This window comes from Bubalus bubalis, chromosome 10 (genome assembly GCF_019923935.1).
Source record: "Bubalus bubalis isolate 160015118507 breed Murrah chromosome 10, NDDB_SH_1, whole genome shotgun sequence".
NCBI classification, from domain to species: Eukaryota; Metazoa; Chordata; class Mammalia; order Artiodactyla; family Bovidae; genus Bubalus; species Bubalus bubalis.
In genome coordinates, this window is record NC_059166.1 from 74,235,639 (window position 1) to 74,263,559 (window position 27,921).

Consider the following 27,921-nt stretch of genomic DNA (forward strand, 5'->3'; position numbering starts at 1 on the left):
AAGCCTATTGTTCAAGAAGAACTTTCAATCAAAGGAGCTGTAGTCATGAAGAGACTAGTGCTGGTTATCTTCAACAGGTATGGGTTTTCCCTTAAGAGGATAATGAATACTGTTTTCATTATATTCTAGTTACTCTATATAAACAAGAACTCTTTGATAGATAATTCTAAATTGGTTATTTTAATTAGTTCGACATCATTTGATTGTCTTTTTTCTGTTCAGTTCAGTTTCTCAGTCATGTCTGACCCTGACTCCATGGACAGCAGCACGCCAGGCTTCCCTATCTGTCACCAACTCCCAGAGCTTACTCAAATGTGTCCATTGAGTTGGTGATGCCATCCAACAATCTCATCCTCTGTCATCCCCTTCTCCTCCTGCCTTCAATCTTTCCCAGCATCAGGGTCTTTTCAAATGATTCAGTTCTTCACATTGGCTGATCAAAGTATTGGAGCTTCATCTTCAGTATCAGCCTTGCCAATGAATATTCAGGATTAATTTCCTTAGGATTGACTGTTTGTGCTGCGACGACCGGGGCACTAAGCGCAGGTGGCTACGACGACTGGCGCTTGGCTGCGATGACCGGTGCACTAAGCGCGGCTGAGAGGAGCTACCCCACGTCTGAGGTCAGGGGCAGAAGCCAGGAGGACCCCATGCCCCAAGGGCAGTGGCCAAGAGGAGTTACCCCTCATCCGAGGTCAGGGGCAGCGGCTGAGAGTGCCAGGCTGCAACAGCACAGGAACGGCTGAGAGGAGCTACCCCGCGTTGGAGGTCGGGGCGGGGCGGCTGAGAGGAGCTACCCCGCGTCCGAGGTCGGGGGGGCGGCCAAGAGGAGCTACCCCGCGTCCAAGGTTCGGGTGGGGGGAAGGGGGGGAATGAGAGGAGTTACCCCATGTCCAAGGTCAGGGGCAGTCGGGAGGAGCTACCCCACGCCCCCACGCCTGAGGCCAGGGGCTGCGACCGGGAGGAGCAACCCCTTGCCCGAGGCCAGGGGCAGCCGGGAGGAGCTACCCCACGCCCCCACGCCCCCACGCTGGAGTCCAGGGGCTGCGGCCGGGAGGACCAACCCCACACCTGAGGCTAGGGGCGGCAGCTGGGAGGCGCTACCCCACACCCCAACACCTGAGGCCAGTGGCAGCGGCCAGGAGTAGCTATCCCACGCCCCCACGCTGGAGGCCAGGGGCTGTGGCCGGGAGGACCAACCCCATGCCTGAGGCCAGGGGCGGCAGCTGGGAGGCGCTACCCCATGCCCCAACACCTGGGGCCAGGGGTGGCAGCCGGGAGGACCAACCCCACGTCCAAGGAGCAGTGGCTGCGCGGGCAGAGGAGAGCCTAGAGGAGCTATCCCAAGTTGAAGGTCAGGAAGGGCGGTGGTGAGGAGATACCCCTCGTCCAAGGTAAGGAGCAGCGGCTGCGCTTTGCTGGAGTAGCCATAAAGAGATACCCCACGCCCAAGGTAAGAGAAACCCAAGTAAGACGGTAGGTGCTGCAAGAGGACATCAGAGGGCAGACACACTGAAACCATAATCACAGAAAACTAGTCAGTCTAATCACTCTAGGACCACAGCCTTGTCTAACTCAATGAAACTAAGCCATGCCCGTGGGGCATCCCAAGATGGGCAGGTCATGGTGGAGAGATCTGACAGAATGTGGTGCACTGGAGAAGGGAATGGCAAACCACTTCAGTATTCTTGCCTTGAGAACCCCATGAACAGTATGAAAAGGCAAAATGATAAGATACTGAAAGAGGAACTCCCCAGGTCAGTAGGTGCCCAATATGCTACTGGAGATCAGTGGAGAAATAACTCCAGAAAGAATGAAGGGATGGAGCCAAAGCAAAAACAATATCCAGCTGTGGATGTGACTGGTGATAGAAGCAAGGTCCGATGCTGTAAAGAGCAATATTGCATAGGAACCTGGAATGTCAGGTCCATGAATCAAGGCAAATTGGAAGTGGTCAAACAAGAGATGGCAAGAGTGAATGTCTACATTCTAGGAATCAGCAAAGTAAAATGGACTGGAATGGGTGAGTTTAACTCAGATGACCATTATATCTACTACTGCGGGCAGGAATCCCTTAGAAGAAATGGAATAGCCATCATGGTCAACAAAAGAGTCCGAAATGTAGTACTTGGATGCAATCTCAAAAAACGACAGAATGATCTGTGTTCGTTTCCAAGGCAAACCATTCAATATCATAGTAATCCAAGACTATGCCCCAACCAGTAACACTGAAGAAGCTGAAGTTGAACGGTTCTATGAAGACCTACAAGACCTTTTAGAACTAACACTCAAAAAAGATGTCCTTTTCATTATAGGGGACTGGAATGCAAAAGTAGGAAGTCAAGAAATACCTGGAGTAACAGGCAAATTTTGCCTTGGAATACGGAATGAAGCAGGGCAAAGACTAATAGAGTTTTGCCAAGAAAATGCACTGGTCATAGCAAACACCCTCTTCCAACAACACAAGAGAAGACTCTACACATGGACATCCCCAGATGGTCAACACCAAAATCAGACTGATTATATTCTTTGCAGCCAAAGATGGAGAAGCTCTCTACAGTCAGCAAAAACAAGACCAGGAGCCGACTGTGGCTCAGATCATGAACTCCTTATTGCCAAATTCAGACTTAAATTGAAGAAAGTAGGGAAAACCACTAGACCATACAGGTATGGCCTAAACAAATCCCTTATGATTATACAGTGGAGGTGAGAAATAGATTTAAGGGCCTAGATCTGATAGATAGAGTGCCTGATGAACTATGGAATGAGGTTAGTGACATTGTACAGGAGACAGGGATCAAGACCATCCCTGTGGAAAAGAAATGCAAAAAAAGCAAAATGGCTGTCTGAGGAGGCCTTACAAATAGCTGTGAAAAGAAGAGAAGTGAAAAGCAAAGGAGCAAAGGAAAGATATAAGCATCTGAATGCAGAGTTCCAAAGAATAGCAAGAAGAGATAAGAAAGATTTCCTCAGGGGTCAATGCAAAGAAATAGAGGAAAACAACAGAATGGGAAAGACTAGAGATCTCTTCAAGAAAATTAGAGATACCAAGGGAATATTTCATGCAAAGATGAGCTCGATAAAGGACAGAAATGGTATGGACCTAACAGAAGCAGAAGATATTAAGAAGAGATGGCAAGAATACACAGAAGAACTGTACAAAAAAGATCTTCACGACCCAGATAATCACGATGGTGTGATCACTCACCTAGAGCCAGACATCCTGGAATGTGAAGTCAAGTGGGTCTTAGAAAACATCACTACAAACAAAGCTAGTGGAGGTGATGGAATTCCAGTTGAGCTACTTCAAATCCTGAAAGATGATGCTGTGAAAGAGCTGCACTCAATATGTCAACAAATTTGGAAAACTCAGCAGTTGCCACAAGACTGCAAAAGGTCCGTTTTCATTCCAATCCCAAAGAAAAGCAATGCCAAAGAATGCTCAAACTACCACACAATTGCACTCATCTCACACGCTAGTAAAGTAATGCTCAAAATTCTCCAAGCCAGGCTTCAGCAATATGTGAACCGTGAACTTCCTGATGTTCAAACTGGTTTTAGAAAAGGCAGAGGAGCCAGAGATCAAATTGCCAACATCCGCTGGATCATGGAAAAAGCAAGAGAGTTCCAGAAAAGCATCTATTTCTGCTTTATTGACTATGCCAAAGCCTTTGACTGTGTGGATCACAATAAACTGTGGAAAATTCTGGAAGAGATGGGAATACCAGAGCACCTGGCCTGCCTCTTGAGAAATCTGTATGCACGTCAGGAAGCAACAGTTAGAACTGGACATGGAACAACAGACTGGTTCCAAATAGGAAAAGGAGTACGTCAAGGCTGTATATTGTCACCCTGCTTATTTAACTTATATGCAGAGTACATCATGAGAAACATTGGACTGGAAGAAACACAAGCTGGAATCAAGATTGCCGGGAGAAATATCAATCACCTCAGATATGCAGATGACACCACCCTTATGGCAGAAACTGAAGAGTAACTAAAAAGCCTCTTGATGAAAGTCAAAGTGGAGAGTGAAAAAGTTGGCTTAAAGCTCAACATTCAGAAAACGAAGATCATGGCATCTGGTCCCACCACTTCATGGGAAATAGATGGGGAAACAGTGGAAACAGTGTCAGACTTTATTTTTCTGGGCTCCAAAATCACTGCAGATGGTGACTGCAGCCATGAAATTAAAAGACGCTTACTCCTTGGAAGGAAGGTTATGACCAACCTAGATAGCATATTCAAAAGCAGAGACATTACTTTGCCAACAAAGTTTCGTCTAGTCAAGGCTATGGTTTTTCCTGTGGTCATGTATGGATGTGAGAGTTGGACTGTGAAGAAGGCTGAGCACTGAAGAATTGATGCCTTTGATCTGTGGTATTGGAGAAGACTCTTGAGAGTCCCTTGGACTGCAAGGAGATCCAGCCAGTCCATTCTGAAGGAGATCAGCCCTGGGATTTCTTTGGAAGGAATGATGCTAAAGCTGAAACTCCAGTACTTTGGCCACCTCATGCGAAGAGATGACTCATTGGAAAAGACCCTGATGCTGGGAGGGATTGGGGGAAGGAGGAGAAGGGGACGACAGAGGATGAGATGGCTGGATGGCATCACTGACTCGATGGACGTGAGTTTGAGTGCACTCCGGGTGTTGGTGATGGACAGGGAGTCCTGGCGTGCTGCAATTCATGGGGTCGCAAAGAGCAGGACATGACTGAGCGACTGAACTGAACTGAATTCTTTATTGTCCAAGGGACTATCAAGGCTCTTCTGCAACACCAGCGTTAAAGGCATCAATTCTTCAGCACTCAGCCTTCTTTATGGTCCAACTCTCACATCCATGCATGACTACTGAAAAAACCATAGCTTTGACTATATGAATCATCCTTGGTAAAGTAATCTCTCTGTTTTTTAAAATGCTGTCAAGGGTGGTCATAGCTTTTCTTCCAAGGAGCAATCACCTTTCAATTTCATGGCTGCATTCACAATCTGCAGTGATTTTGGAGCCCAAGAAAATAAAGTCTCTCATTGTTTTCCTTGTTTCCCCATCTATTTGCCATGAAGTGATGGGACCAGATGTCAGGATCTTCAATTTTTAAATGCTAACTTTTAAGTCAGCCCTTTCACACTCCTCTTTCACTTTCATCAAGAAGCTCTTTAGTTCCTCTTTGCTTTCTGCCATAAGGGTGGTGTCATCTACATATCTGAGGCTATTGATATTTGTCCCAGGAATCTTGATGCCTGCTTGTGCTTCATCCAGTCTGGCATTTTGCATGATGTACTCTGCATAGAAGTTAAATAAGCAGGCTGAGAATATACAGCCTTGACATACTCCTTTCCCAATTTGGAACCAGTCTGTTGTTCCATGTCCGGTTCTAACTATTGCTTCTTGACTTTCATAAAGACATCTCAGGAAGCAAGTAAGGAGGCCTGGTATTCCCATCTCTTTTAGTTTGTTGTGATCCACACAGCTTTAGCATAGTCAATGAAGCAGAAGCACATGTTTTTCTGGAATTCTGTTGTTTTTTCTATGATTCAATGGATGTTGGCAATTTGCTCTCTGGTTCCTCTGCCTTTTCTAAATCCAACTTGACATTCTGCAAGTTCTCAGTTCATGTACTGTTGAAGCCTTGCTTAGAGAATTTTGAGCATTACTTGCTAGCACGTGAGATGAGTGTACACGAGTTTGAACATTCTCTGGTATTACCTTTCCTTGGGATTAGAATGAAAACTGACCTTTTCCAGTCCTGTGGCCACTGCTGAGTTTTCCAAATTTGCTGGCATATTGAGTACAGCATTTCACAGCATCACCTTTTAGGATCTGAAATAGCTCAGCTAGAATTGCATCACCTTGACTAGCTTTGTTCATAGCAATGCTTCCCTAAGGCCCACTTGACTTCACACTCCAGGATATCTGGCTCTAGGTGAGTCATCACACCATCACAGTTACCTAGAGTCATGAAGACCTACTTCTGTGTACTCTTGTCACCTCTTCTAAATACTGTCTGCTTCTGTTAGGTCCGTACTGTTTCTGTCCTTTATTGTGCCCATCTTTACATGAAATCTTCCCTTGGTATCTCTAATTTTCTTGAAGAGACCGCTAGTCTTTCCCATTCTATTGTTTTCCTCTATTTCTTTGCACTGATCACTTAGGAAGGCTTTCTTATCTCTCTCCTTGCTATTCTTTGGAATTCTCCATTCATATGGATACATCTTTCCTTTTCTCCTTTGTCTTTCACTTCTCTTCTTTTCTTAGCTAGTTGCAAGGGCTCCTCAGACAATCATTTTGCCTTTTTGCATTTCTTTTTCTTGTGGGTGGTTTTGAGCACTGCCTCCTGTACAATGTTTAGAACCTCTATCAACAGTTCTTCAGGCACTCGGTCTATCAGATCTAATCCTTTGAATCTCCTTGTCACTTCTACTGTATAATCACAAGGGATTTGATTTAGGTCATAATTGAATGGTCTAGTGGTTTTCCCTACTTTCTTCAATTTAAGTCTAAATTTGGCAATAAAGAGTTCATGATCTGAAGCACAGTCAGCTCCTGGTCTTGTTTTTGCTGACTGTATAGAGCTTCTCCATCGTTGGCTGCAAAGAATATAATCGATCTTATTTCGGTATTGACCATCTGGTGATGTCATGTGTAGTCATCTCTTGTACGGCTGAAGTGAGTGTTTGCTATGACCAGTGTGTTCTCTTGGCAAAACTCTGTTAGCCTTTGCCCTGCTTCATTTTGTACTCCAAGGCCAAACTTGACTGTTACTACAAGGATCTCTTGACTTCCTACTTTTGCATTCCAGTCCCCTTTGATGAAAAGGACATCTTTTTTGGGTGTTAGTTCTAGCAGGTCTTGTAGGTCTTCACAGAACCATTCAACTTCAGTTTCTTCGGCATTAGCGGCTGGGGCATAGACTTGGATTACTGTGATACTGAATGGTTTGCCTTGGAAACGAACAGAGATCATTCTGTCATTTTTGAGAGGGCACCCAATTACTGCATTCTGGACTCTTTTGTTGACTATGAGAGCTACTTCATTTCTTCTTAGGGATTCTTGCCCACAGTAGTAGATACAGGGGTCATCTGAATTAAATTTGCCCATTCCGATCCATTTTAGTTCACTGATTCTTAAAATATCTATGTTCACTCTTGCAATCTTCTGTCTGACCTGAGCTGTTTAAAGATTACCTTCTTTAAATTAACTTAATAGAATAAAATCATGTTTTTGATATATGCATGTGTGTATATCCAGAATCCAAAATGTGGACAGTTTTGTGGTTATATTCTAATTTTTGATGTTAAACAAAGATTACAAAAGAATTTTAAAATTGTTTATTACCAGTGTTAATAAGATTTAAGTTTATCTGGCATCTGGGTCACTGGAAATAAATAGTTTGATGTTTTGTTTTGATGGAATATTAACACTTTTCTATGTTCAAGATAACCAGACTGTTTCTAAACTGAAAAACAAATACGTATTTTTTTTTTTTCCCTCTTCAAGTCATCTTCCAGGTCAAACTTTTTATAATGAAGTTAGTTATGCAAAAAAATATTCATTATACTGTGTATAAAATTTACTATTCATTGATACAAAATAAAATAGAAAATGATTAATTTTAAAGGCTGTTCTTTAAATTTGGATTCCTGAGTTTTATTTTGAGGAAAATTAACAAATAGGCCACATTAGAGTTTCAAATGAAGACATATTATAATAGATTTTAGGAGAACTATATTAACATTTTTAACCATATTAAATTTTAATGTGTATAATTAAGAATGACTACCTAAGATTTAAGATGTTAAAAATAAGCAATTCTACAATCAATAACTAAAACATAATTTACAGTTTGAGATAAAAACTATTTATATTAATAATGATGTAACTTTTCTCTATAAAATACAGTTTTCATATTGAAATAAAATAGTCTAGGGAAGAGTATAATGTTCTTCTAGCCTAAAGATCAGAGAAGGCAATGGCACCCCACTCCAGTACTCTTGCCTGGAGAATCCCATGGAAGGAGGAGCCTGGTAGGCTGCAGTCCATGGGGTTGCTAAGGGTCGGACATGACTGAGAGAATTCCCTTTCACGTTTCACTTTCATGCATTGGAGAAGGCAATGGCAACCCACTCCAGTATTCTTGCCTGGAGAATCCCAGGGACGGGGGAGGCTGGTGGGCTGCCGTCTATGGGGTCGCACAGAGTTGGACACGACTGAAGCGACTTAGCAGCAGCAGCAGCAGCAGCAGCCTAAAGATGGTTGCTGCTTAGTCACTCAGTCATGTCTGACTCTTTGCAACCCCATGGACCGTAGCCTACCAGGCTCCTCTGTCCATGGGATTCTCCAGGCAAGAATACTGGAGTGGGTTGCCATTCCGTTCTTCAAAAAGATGGTTAAGAAAATCTTAAAACTGCTAAACCTTGAACAATATAAAGTTGCTCATGGGATCTGACAACAAAAAGACAAGAACAAAAGTAAGTGGGACCAGATGACACTAAGAAAATCAATAGAATGAAAAGACAACCTACATAATGAGAGAGAAAAAGCTGCACATCATATAGCTGATAAGGGGCTAATAATCCAAAATGTATAAAGAACTCATCCAACTCAAAAACAAACAAAAAATATAAATTAAAAATGGGAAGAGGGTCTAAATATACATTTTTCCAAAGACAACAGACAAATGGCCAACAGGTACATGAAAAGATGCTCAGATTCCCTAATCACCAGGGTAATGCAAATCAAAACTACCTCACACTTGTTAGAATGGCTATTATCCAAATACCAAGCAATAATGTTAGGATATGGAGAAAAGGGAACTCTTGTGCACTGTTGGTGGAAACACAAGTTGGTACAGCCACCACAGAATACAGTACAGAGGTTCCTCAAAAAATTAAAAATATAAGTACCATATGATACAGCAATTTTGCTTCTGGATATTTTACCCAAAGAAAATGAAAACACTAATTCAAAAAGATATATATACCCCCAAGTTCATAGCGGCATTGTTTATAAAAGGAAAGAAATGAAACAAACTAAATTTCAATTGATGTATAAATGGATAAAGAAAAAAAATATATATATATATAAAATGAGATTATTCAGCCATACAAAACAAAATCTTTCCATTTGCAACATGAATTGGCCTTGAGCATTACAGTAAGTGAAATAAGTCTGAAAGACAAATACTGTATGATCATTTACATGTGGAATAAAAAAAAAAAAAACAGTTAATACATAGAGAACAGACTGACTGCCAAAGGATGGTGGAAGGGCAAGATGGGTCAAGAGAACGTGTACTACATTTGAAAGTTGCTAAGACAGTAAATCTTAAAAGTTCTCATTACAAGAAAAAAACGATTCCTATTAACTATGCATGCATGTTGATGATCTTAAGTAGACTTCTGTGTGGAAGTCTACTTCACACATTTATACACAATATATACAAGTATATTTCACAATATATACAACTATCGCCTGAACTATATTATGTCAATTACATCTCAAATTACAGACAATTATAGAGGATAAAAACCTACCTGGGCCTTAATTAGTGTCCTTAAAAGACATGTTTAAGAAAATAATTTGCACATAGCATATAATAAATGCATAGCTTCTTTGAAAAAGTTTCCAGGCAACTGTCTTAATCAACAGAGTTAGCAAATGAATATTAACCCAATAACCAAAAAGTACTGGGCAATGAGGTGGCATCAAAGTAAAAGAAAATGATACTCCCTTAGGAAGTTTTAAGTTTTAGTCAGAGAGAAAAATAAAATTAAGTCCTTGTGAATGACCAAAAAGGCAATGGACATCCAGGAAAATTAAAAGATCAGAGTATGCTATAATAGGGCTTACTTTGGGGCTCAGCTGGTAAAGAATCTGCCTGCAATGTGGGAGAACTGGGTTTGATCCCTGGGTTGGGAAGATCCCCTGGAGAAGGGAAAGGCTACCCACTCCAGTATCCTGGCCTGGAGAATTCCATGGACTGTATAATCCATGGGGTCACAAAGAGTCGGAAATGACTGAGCGATTTTCACTATATGCTATAATAAGTCAAGGAGAAAGTAATTCATAAAGAAAGCTTTGCCTTGAAAGAGGATGATCCAAATTTTAACAAAGATGGCAAAAGTGAAGATAACATTCAAGACAAACAGGTATAGAGGCAATAATAAACACTGTGCTTGATGGAACTAAGTCTAACCTACATTAGTTCAGGGTGAGGAAGGTAGAAAATATTAATAATATACATAGGAAGGTGAAGATATTATGGAGCTCCTTGAAAGCCACATAGAGTCTGGAATTGTCAAATTATTTAAAATGGGATGATGGAGAGCTTTATAAAGATGCTATTCTTTTCTGCATTAATTACCTCACATTTTTCATTATCAACATCCAATTTCTCACTAGATAGCAAGGTTAAAGAGAATGAGCATCACATCATATTTACACATTATTACATCTCCTACATGTAGTGGAGCTACATGTTCAAAGAGTTCAAAAGTGCTGGTTGTTAGGTCATTTCAAACAAGGCTAATGGGACCAAATCTAGGAACCCTTAATGCTTTGACCAAAGACTGAATTCTTCATTGGATATTACAGTCACTCGAGGGTGCTATGCTTTCCTCTTGGAGATACAAGCCACTCACAGAGGATGAGATGGTTGGATGGCATCACCGACTCAATGGACATGAGTGTGAGCAAACTCTGGGATATGGTGAAGGACAGGGAAGCCTGGTGTTCTGCAGTCCATGCGGTCACAAAGAGTCAGACACAACTGAGCGACTGAACAACAACAACATATGCACAGCTGGCAATTTGGGAAAGTAAATATAAATGTGAATGTCTTCCAAGTTAAAAAAAAAAAAAAACTGGCTAAGTAAATAGAGAAAACTAAAAATTTTTTAATTTTACTCTAGTCAAATATAAAAAGTATTGCTCATCTTAGGTCACTACAAGAAGCCCAGATTAGCTTCATTTCCTTCCTGCGTAGAGAGGAAAATAGAGTCTCTGACTCATGAAGGTAGGTCAGGAAATGGCAGGAGTACATCCTTCTGACATAGGAAGCTGGGAGGCCAAATCAATGAGAACATTAATGTCCTCAGCTTTTTTACAGCAGAGAGTCAATCAATACTTTATAAAAGTGAGACATAATGCTCAGACCACTTGAAATATTTTATATAATCTTTTTTCTTAACCTTAGAGGAAATGCCGGGGATATAATTACCTCTCAAGTGAAAAGACAGCTATTTGAAATTCAGCAATTCTTTCTGTCTCACTAGGGTTTCTTTTTCTTTTCTATGAAATTCATTTTGAATTTTAAATGGAAACAATGATTCCATTTTTATAAACTATTTCCACATATCTATTCTTCTGTCTGTATATGCATAGAAAGACATCTAGAATGATTTTACTCAATGTTGATAATGTCACCTTCAGAGTTAGAAGGAATTTCATTTATTATATTTAATTACCTGCATTGGTTAATTTCTTTATAATAAAAACAAAATATTTTTTGAAATGCAAAGAAAATTAAGATGACTCAATGAGTCGTCTGGTAGTTCAGAATAATGATTTACATTGGTGATAAAAACTGGGACATCCACTGGCATACAGATGTACTAAAAGGCAAAGGCAGAAGTGAATGAACTACAGGTAGAGCATAAAGGAAAAAAGTGGATTCAGGACCAAGCCCTGAGTATTCTATCAATCAGAGGTTGCCTAGAAAATGAAAAAGAGCAGAAACTGCAGCCATAGGAGTATGTGCTATCACAGAAGGTAAAAGAACTCTCATATAGAAAGAAATCTCCCATTATGTCAATGTCTTGCTTACAGCAAGATGAGAATATAGAATCCACTAGATTCATCAGCATAGAAGTTGCAAGTGACCTTGAGATGAATAGGATGTGCAATTCTGACAGAGCTGTACAAGTCAGTATCAAATCTTAAGTGGGCTGAGGAGTAAAGAGAGGTGAGCAAGCAGGGACAGTTTGTGCAGATATGTTTTGCTGCAAGAGGAAAAGAAATAGGAAGTGACTGCAGAGAGACATGATATCAAGAGAAGTTTCTTTGTGCATATGTTTTGCTGCATTTCAATATAAATTGGGACATATAAAGGCAAGTCTGCACACTGTTGATGTGGAAACAAAGAGGTTAGGAGAGCTAATCGAAGAAGCAACCTTCTTGAGTATTAGTTATTTACAATATAAGACCCTGGCAAATAAAAATTCAGAAACTTAAATAGGATGTGATGCTGCTGAAAGTGTAAATCCACATTTCCCTAAGCCCCAAATTAGCCTTATCTAAGTGCTGTGGAAAACCTAAAGAAATTGTATAAAACTTATCATTATGCTAGTCTAGATTTTTGAAGTAAGGGAAAAAAAAATAAAGTGAATGGAAGAAAGCAATGCTAAATGAAGAAATCAAACACATTAACAAGATGATCTACTGAAGAGAATGGTACAATTAGAAACAAACCAAAAAATTGTGGGACTGAGAAAAAATGATACAGGCAAAAATCCCAAATACCAAGAAATGGGATTTAAAGGCAAAGCCAAAGAATGTTCAAACTACCGCACAATTGCACTCATCTCACACGCTAGTAAAGAAATGCTCAAAATTCTCCAAGCCAGGCTTCAGCAATATGTGAACCGTGAACTTCCTGATGTTCAAGCTGGTTTTAGAAAAGGCAGAGGAACCAGAGATCAAATTGCCAACATCCGCTGGATCATCGAAAAAGCAAGAGAGTTCCAGAAAAACATCTCTTTCTGCTTTATTGACTATGCCAAAGCCTTTGACTGTGTGGATCACAATAAAATGTGGAAAATTCTGAAAGAGATGGGAATACCAGACCACCTGACCTGCCTCTTGAGAAATTTGTATGCACGTCAGGAAGCAACAGTTAGAACTGGACATGGAACAACAGACTGGTTCCAAATAGGAAAAGGAGGACGTCAAGGCTGTATATTGTCACCCTGCTTATTTAACTTATATGCAGAGTACATCATGAGAAACACTGGACTGGAAGAAACACAAGCTGGAATTAAGATTGCCAGGAGAAATATCAATAACCTCAGATATGCAGATGACACCACCCTTATGGCAGAAAATGAACAGGAACTAAAAAGCCTCTTGATGAAAGTCAAAGTGGAGAGTGAAAAAGTTGTCTTAAAGCTCAACATTCAGAAAATGAAGATCACAGCATCTGGTCCCATCACTTCATGGGAAATAGATGGAGAAACAGTGGAAACAGTGTCAGACTTTATTTTTGGGGGCTCCAAAATCACTGCAGATGGTGACTGCAGCCATGAAATTAAAAGACGCTTACTCCTTGGAAGAAAAGTTATGACCAACCTAGATAGCATATTCAAAAGCAGAGACATTACTTTGCCAACAAAGGTTCGTCTAGTCAAGGCTATGGTTTTTCCTGTGGTCATGAATGGATGTGAGAGTTGGACTGTGAAGAAGGCTGAGCGCCAAAGAATTGATGCCTTTGAACTGTGGTGTTGGAGAAGACTCTTGAGAGTCCCTTGGACTGCAAGGAGATCCAACCAGTCCATTCTGAAGGAGATCAGCCCTGGGATTTCTTTGGAAGGAATATGCTAAAGCTGAAACTCCAGTACTTTGGCCACCTCATGCGAAGAGTTGACTCATTGGAAAAGACTCTGATGCTGGGAGGGATTGGGGGCAGGAGGAGAAGGGGACGACAGAGAATGAGATGGCTGGATGGCATCACTGACTCGATGGACGTGAGGCTGGGTGAACTCCAGGAGTTGGTGATGGACAGGGAGGCCTGGCGTGCTGCGATTCATGGGGTTGCAAAGAGTCGGACACGACTGAGGGACTGAACTGAACTGAACTGAACTGAAGCTATGATTTAAATTATTACCATTGGACCTCAGTGACCAATGCTAGATGGATTCAGTAGAAAAATGAAAATAAACTAACTTGAGATGCATAACTTAAAAACATAACTGAGTATTATAAGGATGGACTTTAAAATACAATGAAACAAACTTCCTGTCAAGGAAAAATTTGTTAAAAGGAACATAAAATTAAAATACGAATTTTTCTTCAAAAAGTTGTTTGAATGCTGACATTATAAATAGCCTATTACCCGGCAGCATCTAGAAGACTACAGAGATACTCAAAAAATGAAGTTAAAATTTATTTCCTAAGTAAAAATCAAAAATAGTATAGAGCAAGTAGACAGATATAAAGAAACACTTGAAGTACTGCTTCTCTATATCTATTACTAACATTTTTATAGTGCTTTCTATGTGTCAAGCACTGCTCTGCCCTTCTAATTTTTCATATGTAAGTCTCAGGGTAACTCTATGAGGAGATATACAATTATCCTCCATTTTATAGATGAGTAACTGACATCTCACTTTCAGTTCTGTTTAGTCACTCAGTCATGTCTGACTCTTTGTGACTCCATGGACTGCAGCACATGAGGCCTCCCTGCCCATCACCAACTCCCGGAGTTTACTCAAACTCATGTCCATCAAGTTGGTGATGCCATCCAACTATCTCATCCTCTGTCATCCCCTTTTCCTCCTGCCTTCAATCCTTCCCAGCATCAGGGTCTTTTCAAATGAGTCAGCTCTTCACATCAGGTGGCCAAAGTATTGGAGTTTCAGCTTCAACATCAATCTTTCCAATGAATATTCAGGACTGATTTCCTTTAGAATGGACTGGTTGGATCTTTTTTGCAGTCCAAGAGATCTCACTTTATACAACTAGTAAACAGCAGGCAGTCTGACTCCATGTTGCTAACCACTATATTGATGGTTATTACATGTATCAACAATAGAATGGTAAATCTTTTTCATGTAGGAGAGAATGACTCCGTTTAAAGATTATAAGAAAGCACACACACGCACATCAATATACTTTATCCTCAGGAGTATTTTACTTCTTGGATTGCTTTTTACGTGACTTAAAATCCTACTGTTAAAAATTTAGCCAGAATACCAGAGGAAAATATTACCTTATAAAAAGAAAGAAAACATACAGAAAAAAAATTCATTCAATGCATTAGTAAGAAGAGGCCAAAATCTACGGTCCACAATTAGAAAACTCAGAAAAATACTTGCTATTCAAAAGGAGGATTCCCCAGAAATCCTCATCACTGCTTGCTATGTGATTATCTGATGCTATTCACAGAAAGTTAAAATTGAATGTGAAAACACATTTTGAGATAAAGAGTGCACTACCCAAAAAAGTATAATAGCTATATCTTTTTTTTCTATCTTCTTTAAACTAGAAAGTCCAAAAATGAAGCTCAGCTTTTAATGAGTGTAATTTTAAAAAAGGTTTAAGACTTATATACTACCATTAGAGAATTCTAATTTTAGAAAAGTAATTGCTTTACTTCTTAGGTAGAACATTCTCACTGACCTCCTCCACCATACTTGAAAAAGTTACTTTGCTAGTCGAAAGGAAACCATGAACCTATGAAAGTGAACATTTCTTTAATTCAGCTGCTTTTAAATGTTAAGGAGTATAAATTCAGAAAATATTTAAACCTTGGGTTAAAGAGTATGATAAATATTGAAGAGCAAAATCTGGGCAAGATATCATCCATTTCTAGGCCTCTTTTTAAAAAGACCACATTTTGGCAGGAATTCAACCCAATACTGAGGGAGGAAAGCAACAGGCCGAGCTGACTCCATCTTGAAAAAGAAGGAAACTCCATCATGCATGTTCAGTGAGCTCTGGACCATGTGCCTGGGAGTCATGGGGATAACACAGCTACAGCCAAACTGGCCTCCTGGACTGATAAACACGATTCCATATTAAGAATTCCTGTCACCAAAAAGAATGTAATAATCCTCTATGTAGTCAATGACCTTTGTAATCTTTGTGGCACCCATTGGTGTAGGCTACAGTGTATAACCAGCTGACCCTTCTGGTTATGAATCATGGCTGTAACCTGATTGTATCTCCCTTTAACATTTTCCAGGCTAGGTTTAAGGAATTTGGGGATGTGGGCTTGAGCAGTACACTTAAGATACATAAGGTTTTCACAAAACTCGGTTGGTTTCCTTAGCTAGGAGGAGACTCTGCCTTGGGCCCGCAGGTGTAATAAACTGCACTCCACTATCTGCATTGTCCTTCTGAGTGAGTTTGTTTCCCAGAACGTGTGGCTACAACGATACCAATGCAGGGAAGCCCCAGTTGACGCCTGAGAAAACTGAATAGTAAACAAAAATGCCTCTAATAAGTCAAGCAAAAGTGATAATACACAACCTAAATGCAGCAAAGACTACAATGTAAAAATCTAACGACTACAATTTATCTGTAATATTACAGAAGACAAATTACCTTTAAACATGCTTTAAAAATAATATTACATCATAAAATAATTTTAAATATTATATCATAAATATTATAAAATTTAAAAATATTATTAAATTATTTTAAATATTATAAATATAGAACATATGCTCAACTATTTCTACAACACAGAAAACACCAAGTGAAATTCAGCATCTTACCTTAGACCAAAGATGTGTGATTGTTCGTAGTTGAATAAAGAACGAATCTTGGCTTCAGAATTCAAAATTATAAGTCTGTCAATAATATCCTATAAAACAGTCTTAGAGTTAGACTGTACTTGGCTGAAACCATTTAAAGAAAATCAAATTGACAGATATTTAGATTTGTGCTTTACATGTGAATGTATGGAGCTTTACATTTGAATGTGGAGAGCCATTTAAAAAACGGATTTTTTTTTTTTTAATTAATAGTTCAGTCTCACCCCTAGAGATTCTAAATTAATTGGTCTGGGTGTGATATGGACATTAAGACTTGTAAACATTCCTGAAATAAATCAAATGTTTAGCCAAAAAGGAGAATCATTAATTTATAACCCACTTTGGTACTGTGTGAGCAGCTTACTGTAACCAGTTCAATACTGTTTAAACTTCTAAAAATGTAAACTACTTTCAAAAACAAATTTGAATTCTACAAATGTCAAGCATAAACAGTGGATTTAGTTTTATCTGGAACTATTTGAGATTTTGTTAATAGATATCTTCTTCTCATTTAAATCAGTGGTTTCCAACCCTGAAGACAACCCTATGGAACTTAAAAAAGTAAACAGCTGCCCAGGCTCTACCCCAGAGCAATTACCTCACTACTCCTGAGGGTAGGATTCTGGCATTGACATCCTTGTAAAAGCTTCCCAAAGTTGTTGCAATGGGTAACCAGGTTTAAAAATCACTGATGCAGAGAGAACTTGATGCCTAGGTGTCATCAGCTGTCCCAAGCAATGACAATAAAAGCCCAACACAAAATTCTGAGCATTCTCTAAAAGGCTTTCTTTCTATAATGCCTGACTTTTGTGCATATCTTTGGGTTTAGGCCTAAGATATTTATTCATAGACAAATATCTTTCTCTCTCATTGTTCATTTTCCTGACCAACAAACTTGCTACATTCCATGAGTTTAAATTCAAGATACTTCTGTAACCAATATGGCAAAAAGAGGAAGATTATACTAGGGAATAAAGTCACAGAATATTTACTGAGGTCAATATAGATAATAGTACAAACATATCAAATAACTTAAGAGGCCAGGAAATAAGTCTGTAAGAAGGAGGAAATAATGGACTTAAAAATCACATCTGAAAAATAATAAACAAGACACAGTAAATATAGGATTTTTAATAAACTTACAAACTGAAATGTTTACATGGAACACTTAGGAAGGCATTTACCATTCCACAGATATCTTGAAAAATGTGTAAATAATGTAAGCACAAGAATTTACAATCAGCAAATATTAAATAAACTGCCTAACAATGAAGAATCAAAGAATTGCTAACTTTAAGAATCTGTCACTGTTGTCTGCTTCTTAGCAAGTGTTGACTTAAAAATAGTCACAACCTTAAAGTTGAGAGTTATGTTTTATTCAATGTAAATTTTTAGGACTTAAGCTCAAGAGGCAACATCTCAGGAAACCCTGAGAAAACTGCTCTAGGGGGGTGGGTTGGGGTGTGAGTCAGGTTATACAGAAGTTTGCAACAAAAGGCAGGTAGTCTGAACATCTTTGTGAATTAAGAGTTTTCTAAAAATGCAACCTTATTGTGTGGTAAACTTAACTAAGCCCCATATATGTCAAAACTGAGGGGAAATTTGTCATTACAAAAATTAGTGACATATAAATACCATTGGCAGGAATGTGAGTTGGTACAGCTCCTATGGAGAACAGTATGGAGGTTCCTTAAAAAACTAAAAATAACATACACCCCACTATATATAAAATAGATAACTAAAAAGGACCTACTCTGGGGCTTCCCTGGTGGTTTACTGGTAAAGAATCCACCTGCTAATGCAGGAGACCTGGGTTCAGTCCCTGGGTTGGGAAGATCCCCTTGAAGAGGGCATGACAACCCACTCCAGTATTTTTGCCTGGAGAATCCCATGGAGAGAGGAGCCTGGCAGGCTACAGTCCATGGGGTCACAAAAGAGTCAGGCACAACTTAGTGACTAAAAACTAACAACACCAAAGACCTACTCTATAGCACAGGGAACTCTTCTCAATCCTCTGTCATGACTTATATAGGAAAATAATCTAAAAAAGAGTGGATGTAAGAATAACTGATTCACTTTGCTCTACAGCAGAAATTAACACAACATTTTAAATCAACTATACTCCAATAAAATTTTTTTTTAAAACTAAAAAAAAAAAAAAAAAAAGAAAACCAGATATCCCAAATTAAGGAATTCAGCACTTTTCTATGTATGGAAAGATTCAAGAGTCTGGACTCACAGAAATCATTCCTTTTATTAGCATCTCACCTATCCTAGGGCCAGTATCCTAAGTTCACATCCTGAATTCTTTAGTGCTCACCACAGGGAGTGGCTGGAGCCTAATGGCTGCCTGGTCTCACTAAGGTATTTTTCTCCTTCCTGAGTGCCCTCAGGGTTCAGGAATTCACCTTTGGAGGCCCAGAATCACTGATGCCTGTGACATCCTTGTTTACTGATACAGCAGGAAATATTCCATTTCTCACTAGACACTCCTTGTTTCAAAACACTTCTTGACACTTCATGGTTCAAAAGTTTTAGCTCTGAATCTAAGTACTAGATACTGTAAGAATACAGGATATAGAATGTATTTCCAATAAGCTAACTGCAGCAATCTATCAATGATAATGTATTTTTCAGAGAACAAATGTTACAGTAAATGAATTCTTCTTCAAAGAGGATTATATTGATGGATCACCACTTAGGGAAGAAAAGGAAACTCCTGAGAAGTCTGCCTTATGGAGAAATTCAGTTTCTAAGCAAAATGGGTATCAAGAAGGCAATGTTTCCTAAAATAAGCAGTAGCTTTTCAGTAACAAATTAGTGCAAGTAAGGCTTGGGACTTGCAAAAAAGAGTCAGGAACGCTGTACTTTTTTTTTTTTTTAAGCATATTGTCTAGCTTGAGAATACATTAAATGACCAAGTAAGCCACAATGAAACCAAGACTGGAACCACAAAGAAGAATATTCATTTTCTATAAATCAATATATGTTTGAGTGCCTATTGTGTTTACAATTGTCCCAAAGCTTGTGTTTGTGCTATTTGATGCCTTTTACTTAAGATAGGGCCAAGTGAAGGGTAAAGAACAGATCAACCATAATGCCAATATTCCCATACTTGCATTATTAGGAGTATCTTGCAACTAGTTAGTCCATGAACATCTATTAGCAATATTCAGTCTATTAAAAGTCCTTCCTTGTACTTTTTCAAAGAAGGGAATGTCTTAGTCCATTCTGGACACTATAATAAAATTCCATAGACTGGGTGGTTTAGAAACAACAGAAGTTTATTTCTCACATTTCTGGAGGCTGAGAAGTACAAGATCAAGTTGCCAGATTTTGTGTCTGATGAGGATCTATTTTCTAGCTCACAGACGGTCATTTTTTGCTGTGTCCTCAGATGGCAGAAGGGGCAAGGGTCTTTTTTTTTTTTTTTTTTTTTAAGGCACTATTCACCCCTTAAAGGGCTTCCCCTGTGGCTCAGCTGGTAAGGAATCCGCCTGCAATGTGGGAGACCTGGGTTGAATCCCTGGGTTGGGAAGATCCCCTGGAGAAGGGAATGGCTACCTACTCCAGTAATCTGGCCTGGAGAATTCCATGGAGTCACTGTATAATCCATGGGGTCACAAAGAGGTGGACATGACTGAGAGACTTTTACTTCACTTTACTTCATCCCTTAAAAACCCCACCTCCAAATATCATCATACTGGGAATGAAGTTTCAATAAATTAATTTGGGGGTATACAAACATTCAGTCTATAGACAAGAGGTAGATGAAAATGCCATTCTGCCGGTGTGGTGAGTTGAATGGTAACTATCCCTGAAAAAGCATGTCTATGTTCTAATCCCAAAAATCTATGATTGTTACCCTATTGAGAAAAAGGTTCTTTGCAGAGGTAACTAAGAATCAATATATGATCATCTTGGATTAAGCAAGTAGGCCCTAAATCTAATGACAGTGTTCTTGTAAGAAAAAGACAAAGGGATATTTAAAACAGAAGAGGAGAAAGCCTAAAGGAAATGTATACAGAAAATGTATACAATGAGCCTGGAATATCCTATCATATAAGTCAATAAAGAAAAATACCAAATAACAAAAGGAGTCAGTAGACAATGAAATAATATTTTGACCATCAAAAGCAATAATGACTGCACTGAGTTAAAATATATGTGTAAAATCCAGAAGTTCATTATGATAATAACCATCATAAAACCTCCCTTTTACAGATTAATAGAACACAAATTCATTACTCTGCAAATTAAAATATCAAGCATTTATTTTGCTATTTCTGAAAGAACTGTATTTCAGGATTTCCTTTATTAAATAATTTCAGTTAAATACAAAAAAGAACGACAGACTAGAATCACCATTTCACATCTCTTAATGAAACAATTAGTACAACTCATAGCAAAAGTAGCCTAGTTTCTCCAATAAGTTAACTGCATGGAAACAAAAAGGGGGAAATGTTTTAGAAAATGACTGAAAAGGATATAATGACTGAATGCAACATGTGGACCTTGTTTGGATGATGACTTGAGAAACTGAAAAAAAACAAAGACATCTTTGACACAGCAGAGGAAACTTCTATACAGACTACACTAGATATTAGATAATGTGAAGGAGCATGGACTGTGTATAGAGACAAAGGGAATAAGGAAATAAACAGAAAGACTGCATCTGGCTTTCACTTTTAAAGGATCATTGTGAGGATACCTTATGAGCTAAGACTGGAAGAAAAAACAGTTAACATATCACTGGAGTAATCTAGACAAGAAACGAAGGTCTAAACTAAGGTAGTCTTAATATAAATAAAGTAAATAAGATCAAGTCATGAAGGAGAGAAAAATTTATAAATAGTAAGAAATTACCATAAAGAGGAGTCAAAAATGACTTTCCAGTTTGTAGCTCATTCAACTATGTGAATGATAGTGCCATATGTTGAGATAGAAAAATAAGAAATGGAATTGATTTAAGACAGAGAAAAACATAATATTCAGTTGTGGACATGGTTAAATCTATGATTTCTATGAGTTTTCCTAATGTCCACTATCTGGTAGATTATGGGTATAGTCCTGGCAGTCAAGTAAGTGATACAGTTCAGAGAGTTGTCAATGTACAATCAAAGCCACAGAATTGGATGAAATGAACCTAAAGGTGTGGAACTGCAGTGTTGGAGAAGACTCTTAAGAGTCCCTCGGACTGTAAAGAGATCAAACCAGTCAATACTAAAGGAAATCAGTCCTGAATATTCAATGAAAGGACCGATGCTAAAGCTGAAACTCCCAATACTTTGGCCACCTGATGCAAAGCGCTGACTCACTGGAAAAGACCCTGATGCTGGGAAGAACTGAAGTCAGGAGAAGAAGGAGATGACAGAGGATGAGATAGTTATATGGCATGATGGACAAGACTTTGAACAAGCTCGAGGAGTTGGTGATGGACAGGGAAGCCTGATGTGCTGCAGTCCATGGGGTCACAAAGAGTCAGACACAACTGAGTGACTGAACTGTCTGAGCCTAAAGGACATAAGACAGCAGAAGAGAAGTCCACAAAAGAGACCACAGAAGCTGTAAGAGAACTAGAACTAGTGCCATAGCCACAGAAGAGAATGACAATGAGGAGGAATGAATCAACTCCATTAAATGCCACAATGTGGAAAATTAAGTTAAATATAGGGGAAGGTTATTTAACTTATATGCAGAGTACATCATGAGAAATGCTGGGCTGGAAGAAGCACAAGCTGGAATCAAGATTGCCGGGAGAAATATCAATAACCTCAGATATGCAGATGACACCACCCTTATGGCAGAAAGTGAACAGGAACTAAAAAGCCTCTTGATGAAAGTGAAAGAGGAGAGTGAAAAAGTTGGCTTAAAGCTCAACATTCAGAAAACGAAGATCATGGCATTTGATCCCATCACTTCATGGAAAATAGATGGAGAAACAGTGGAAACAGTGTCAGACTTTATTTTTTTGGGCTCCAAAATCACTGCAGATGGTGACTGCAGCCATGAAATTAAAAGACGCTTACTCCTTGGAAGGAAAGTTATGACCAACCTAGATAGCATATTCAAAAGCAGAGACATTACTTTGCCAACAAAGGTCCGTCTAGTCAAGGCTATGGTTTTTCCAGTGGTCATGTATGGAGTGAGAGTTGGACTGTGAAGAAAGCTGAGCACCAAAGAATTGCTGCTTTTGAACTGTGGTGTTGGAGAAGTCTCTTGAGAGTCCCTTGGACTGCAAGGAGATCCAACCAGTCCATTCTGAAGGAGATCAGCCCTGGGGTTTCTTTGGAAGCAATGATGCTAAAGCTGAAACTCCAGTACTTTGGCCACCTCATGCGAAGAGATGACTCATTGGAAAAGACCCTGATGCTGGGAGGGATTGGGGGCAAGAGGAGAAGGGGACAACAGAGGATGAGATAGCTGGATGGCATCACCGACTCGATGGACGTGAGTTTGAGTGAACTCCGGGAGTTGGTGATGGACAGGGAGGCCTGGTGTGCTGCGATTCATGGGGTCGCAAAGAGTCAGACACGACTGAGAGCCTGAACTGAACTGAACTGAGGGGAAGGTTCCATTAGATTAGGGAATTACATATTTATCAGTGACTTTTGGCAGAAAAAGACTCCAGATTACAGTGACTTCTAGAGTTGATACAAGAGAAAGAAGTTGAGAATTCAAATATAGGCAATTTTTTCAAAATACTTTCTGACAAAGAAAACTATAGGGTGATAGCTAAAAGACAACATAGATCAAGGGAAATTTTTTTTTTAATAAGTGTTTATACTTGTTTAAATGATGACTGGAAGCAGTGATTCATTTACAGGGTTAAAATGTAGTGTCATTAAGAAGATGGACTATCAAAACTATATGCAGTTAATCATTTTAAGACTATATTAAAGACAAATCCTTTACTTAAGTGGACAGGTATTTTTGACTATGCACTGTAGCATATCCACAAAAACTTGAGAACAAACACCCAAGCCATTGCTCTAGATTAAATAACAGCACATTTGTATTAATATAATACTTGTGTTCCATAACAGATTTCAACAAAGGCAATAATGTTATAAATACTTTCAAAAACCATTCACTGGATCCAGTTATTACTAGATGTAAATATGACCAAGATATTCTACTCGCTTTCAGGTCCTCACAGTGTAGCAGGGAAGACAGGCAGATAAATGGTTAATTATAAAACTACTTAAGAAGTGCCAAGATACAAGTAAGTATAAGCTAAAACTGGGACACCTCAAGAATATAAAAGTTCAAAGAGAAAAATATTTTATTTGTATTTCGTTCATATAAATTATCAAAAAATTTCCAAAGTAGAGCAAATTCTTGAAAATAAAATGTTTAGGGTAAACAAGAATTAGAAGAATTCAAAAGGTCAAAATGATGTAAGAAAAACAACACACTGGACAAAGTGACCAAAAGATAAATCCAATGATTGGGATTTCAGAATTAAATGATTCCTTAATAATGCATATATACACATATTTAATTTGTATTTAAATACAAATGGGTGTTTAATCCATAAATTTAACAAAAGATGAGTAACTAAATCCACTTGAATGATTAAAATAAGTTACCCATTTTGAAATATGAATATAAAATAAGTTTCAAATTAAATAAATATGCATATACTGCCCTCATAGGGCAGTAATACACAGATCATTTAAAATATAAGCAGAAAACATATTGGACTCTTTAGATACAATTTATTCCTAATTATCTGAGTCAATGAAGGAGAAATAATCATGTGACTAATAACATGAGTCATCTAAAAATAATTAATACACTAACTTTTATATATGCTGGATCTCTTCCTTATTTGGGAAACCTTTGAGTTCAATCACTCAGTCATGTCCAACTCTTTGAGACCCCATGGACTGCAGCACGCCAGGCTTCCCTGCCCATCACCAACTCCCGGAGCTTACTCAAACTCACGTTAACGTTGTTATTTCAATAGGTGCCGCCATTTTTAGACATCCAGGATCAAAGATTCCATTTACAGATAATTTGGAAGCGAATATTCTATACTGGAGAAGGAAATGGCAACTCGCTCCGGTACTCTTGCCTGGAAAATTCCATGGACTGAGGAGCCTGGTAGGCTACAGTCTATGGGGTTGCAAAGAGTTGGACACAACTGAGAGACTTCACTTTCACTTATAGGTAAATAAATCAAATAGGTTTTCAAATGTGATTTATTTTATCATTTTTTTCTGTTACATTGCATTTTTACTACACATCTTAAAAAGTAGCACTATAAAAGTGAAAGATTAAAAGAAAATAACTTACAATAACACTTGTTGGGACTTCACGAAGAGAATATTCTGCTTTATTAGGAAGACTTTGATTGCCAACCAGCTCAAAAACAGCAGGATAAGATAACAGGTTCACCAGTGCTAGAAAAGACTAGGTGGGAAGAAAAAAAACTTCAAATGGTTCATTTTTTTTCTCAATCACATCCACTGAAGAGTCATTAATGCAAATGGGAATTTTTAAAATAAGTCTAATCAACCCATAAAACTGAAATATATGCTTCTATGATAAGTACAAAATAGTTAACATCAACAATAATCTATGTACTGACAATGAATAAAAAGTATAAGAAAATGTACCTGAGAGTTGGAAAATGTTTTAAAATATCATGTATCTCTGACAGTTTGGTTCTGAAAATAATGAAATGATACATTTTTCTGATTCTTTGCATTGTTATATCTGATGTGTAAGAAAATATAATACTTCAGGGCTCTGGAGCAAGATAACAAATTCTATATATTACAGCACTCAGGTCACAAGGCTGTCTTCAGCTTTTAACTGTTGATACATTCACTGGAAATTCAAGTAATCTATTAATAATTACAGTTAATTAGAAAAAGCTATGGCTTTTCCTATCAAAATCAGCTCATTTTCTCATGTAATTTTACCAAGTTAATCTCTCCATGAAAACTTTAAGCTCCTGCTCTTCTCTCATTGACAAGAATCAAAATATTTTTCTCAGGCACAGTTCATTCTTTGGATGCCCTGTGCAAAAGTATGCAGTGGTTGCCCATTACTAAACATCAGATCTAAAGTCCTTAGCATGACTTTCAAGGCACTTTATTGACACTTTTCTTCTCTTCAGTCACAAAAGCCTCAGTTGCCATTAAGTTTCCTCAGCCTGAAGTCATCACTGCAGTCAATCAAATCTGCCTGCAGTCTCCTTCAAGTGACTGCCACATATACAAACTTTTCTTTTCCTACTAAGGAGCTCCCTTTAGCCCTCCCATTGACCTATTATGTTACTTTATGAGCTTTCAAAAGTTTGCCACATTTTTATAGAAGGCTTTCTTATTAAGTCCATCCACATGATGCTGGGAGGGATTGGGGGCAGGAGGAGAAGGGGATGACAGAGGATGAGATGGCTGGATGGCATCACTGACTCGATGGACATGAGTCTCAGTGAACTCCGGGAGTTGGTGATAGACAGGGAGGCCTGGCGTGCTGCAATTCATGGGGTCGCAAAGAGTCAGACACGACTGAGCAACTGATCTGATCTGATCTGATCTGATATTCTGTTAATACTTATATATTTAGTTTTTATTGTATTAATTGCACTTATTTGTAACTATTAAGTTTTCCTTTTGCCAGTTTAAAATGTTCACTAGTCTCAGAAATTTTGAATATCAAACACATAAAGAATTTTCACTAAAATAAAAAATGATTATACTACCAAATGCAATCTACAGATTCAATGAGATCCCTATCAAATTACCAATGGCATTTTTCACAAAAATAGGACAAAAAATTTCACAGTTCATATGGAAACACAAAAGACCCCAAGCCAAGGTAATCTTGAAAAGTAGAATGGAGCTGGAAGAATCAACCTTCTTGACTTCAGACTATACTACAAAGCTACAGTCATCAAGACAGTATGGTCTGGCACAACAACAGAAATACAGACCAATACAAGACAGAACCCCCAGAGATAAATCCACACACCTAAGGTTACCTTATTTTTGACAAAGGAGGCAAGAATGTACAATGGGGCAAAGATAGCCTCTTCAATAAGTGTTGCTGGGAAAACTGGACAGCTATGTGTAAAAGAATGAAATTAGAACACTTCCTAACACCATACACAAATATAAACTCAAAATGGATTAAAGACCTAAATGTAAGATCACAAACTATAAAACTCTTAGAGGAAAACATAGGTAGAACACTCTGAGACATAAATCACACCAAGATCCTCTATGATCTACCTCCTAGAGTAATATAAATAAAAACAAAAATAAACAGTGGGACCTAGCTAAACTTAAAAGCTTTTGCACAGCAAAGGAAACTATAAGCAAGGTGAAAAGACAACCCTTGGAATGGGAGAAAATAATAGCAAATGACACAACAGACAAAGGATTAATTTCCAAAATATAGAAGCAGCTCATACAAGTCAATACCAGAAAAACACCCAATCAAAAAGCGGGAAAAAGACCTAAATAGACATTTCTCCAAAGAAAATATACAGATGGGTAACAAACACATGAAAAGATGCTCAACATCGCTCATTATTAGAGAAATGCAAATCAAACTATGAGGAGATATCATCTGATACTGGTCAGAATGGCCATCATCAAAAAGTTTACAAACAATAAATGCTGGAGAGGGTGTGGAGAAAAGGGAACAGTCTTGCACTGTTGGTGGGAATGTAAATTGATACAGTCACTATGGAACTCAGTATGGAGATTCCTTAAAAAAACTAAGAATAAAGCCACTACAGAACCCAGCAATCCCACTACTAAGCATATACCCTGAGGAAACCAAAATTGAAAAAGACACATGTATCCCAAGGTTCACTGTGGCACTCTTTACAATAGCTAGTACATGGAAGCAACCTAGTTGTCCATTGACAAACCAGTGAGTGAAGAAGCTGTGATACATATATACAATGGAATGTTACTCAGCCATAAAAAGGTATCTATCTGGGTCAGTTCAAATGAGGTGGATGAACCTAGAGCCTATTAAACAGAGTGAAGTCAGTCAGAAAGAGAAAACAAATATCATATACTAATATATATACAGAATATAGAAATATGGTACTGATGCAATTATTTGCAGGGCAGCAATGGAGTCCCAGACATAGAAAACAGACTTACGGGCACAGGGGTGGGGGGCAGTGAGTAAGGAGAGGGTGGGATCTATGGAGAGAGTTAACATGGAAACTTACATTAATATATGTAAAATAGACAGCCAATGGGAATTTGCTGTATGACTCAGGGAACTCAAACCAGGGCTCTGTAACAACCTAAAGGGGTGGGATGGGGAGTGAAGTTGGGGGAAGGTTCAAAGGGAAGGGGCATATGTATACCTATGGCTGATTCATTTTGATGTTTGGTAGAAACCAGCACA

At 38.6% G+C, this 27,921-nt stretch overlaps 1 protein-coding gene across 2 annotated transcripts in view; it reads right to left on the reverse strand.

Moving 5' to 3' along the window:
- TBC1D32 (TBC1 domain family member 32) overlaps positions 1 to 27,921 on the reverse strand; it is a 211,652-nt gene that overhangs the window by 96,524 nt on the left and 87,207 nt on the right. For both annotated transcript variants that reach the window (XM_025294780.2, XM_025294778.2), the window contains 2 exons: positions 24,835 to 24,951; positions 16,495 to 16,583 (listed from right to left, as the gene is read on the reverse strand). In XM_025294780.2, coding sequence (XP_025150565.1) covers positions 16,495 to 16,583; positions 24,835 to 24,951 — 206 coding nt within the window. The remainder of the gene's footprint in view (positions 1 to 16,494; positions 16,584 to 24,834; positions 24,952 to 27,921) is intronic.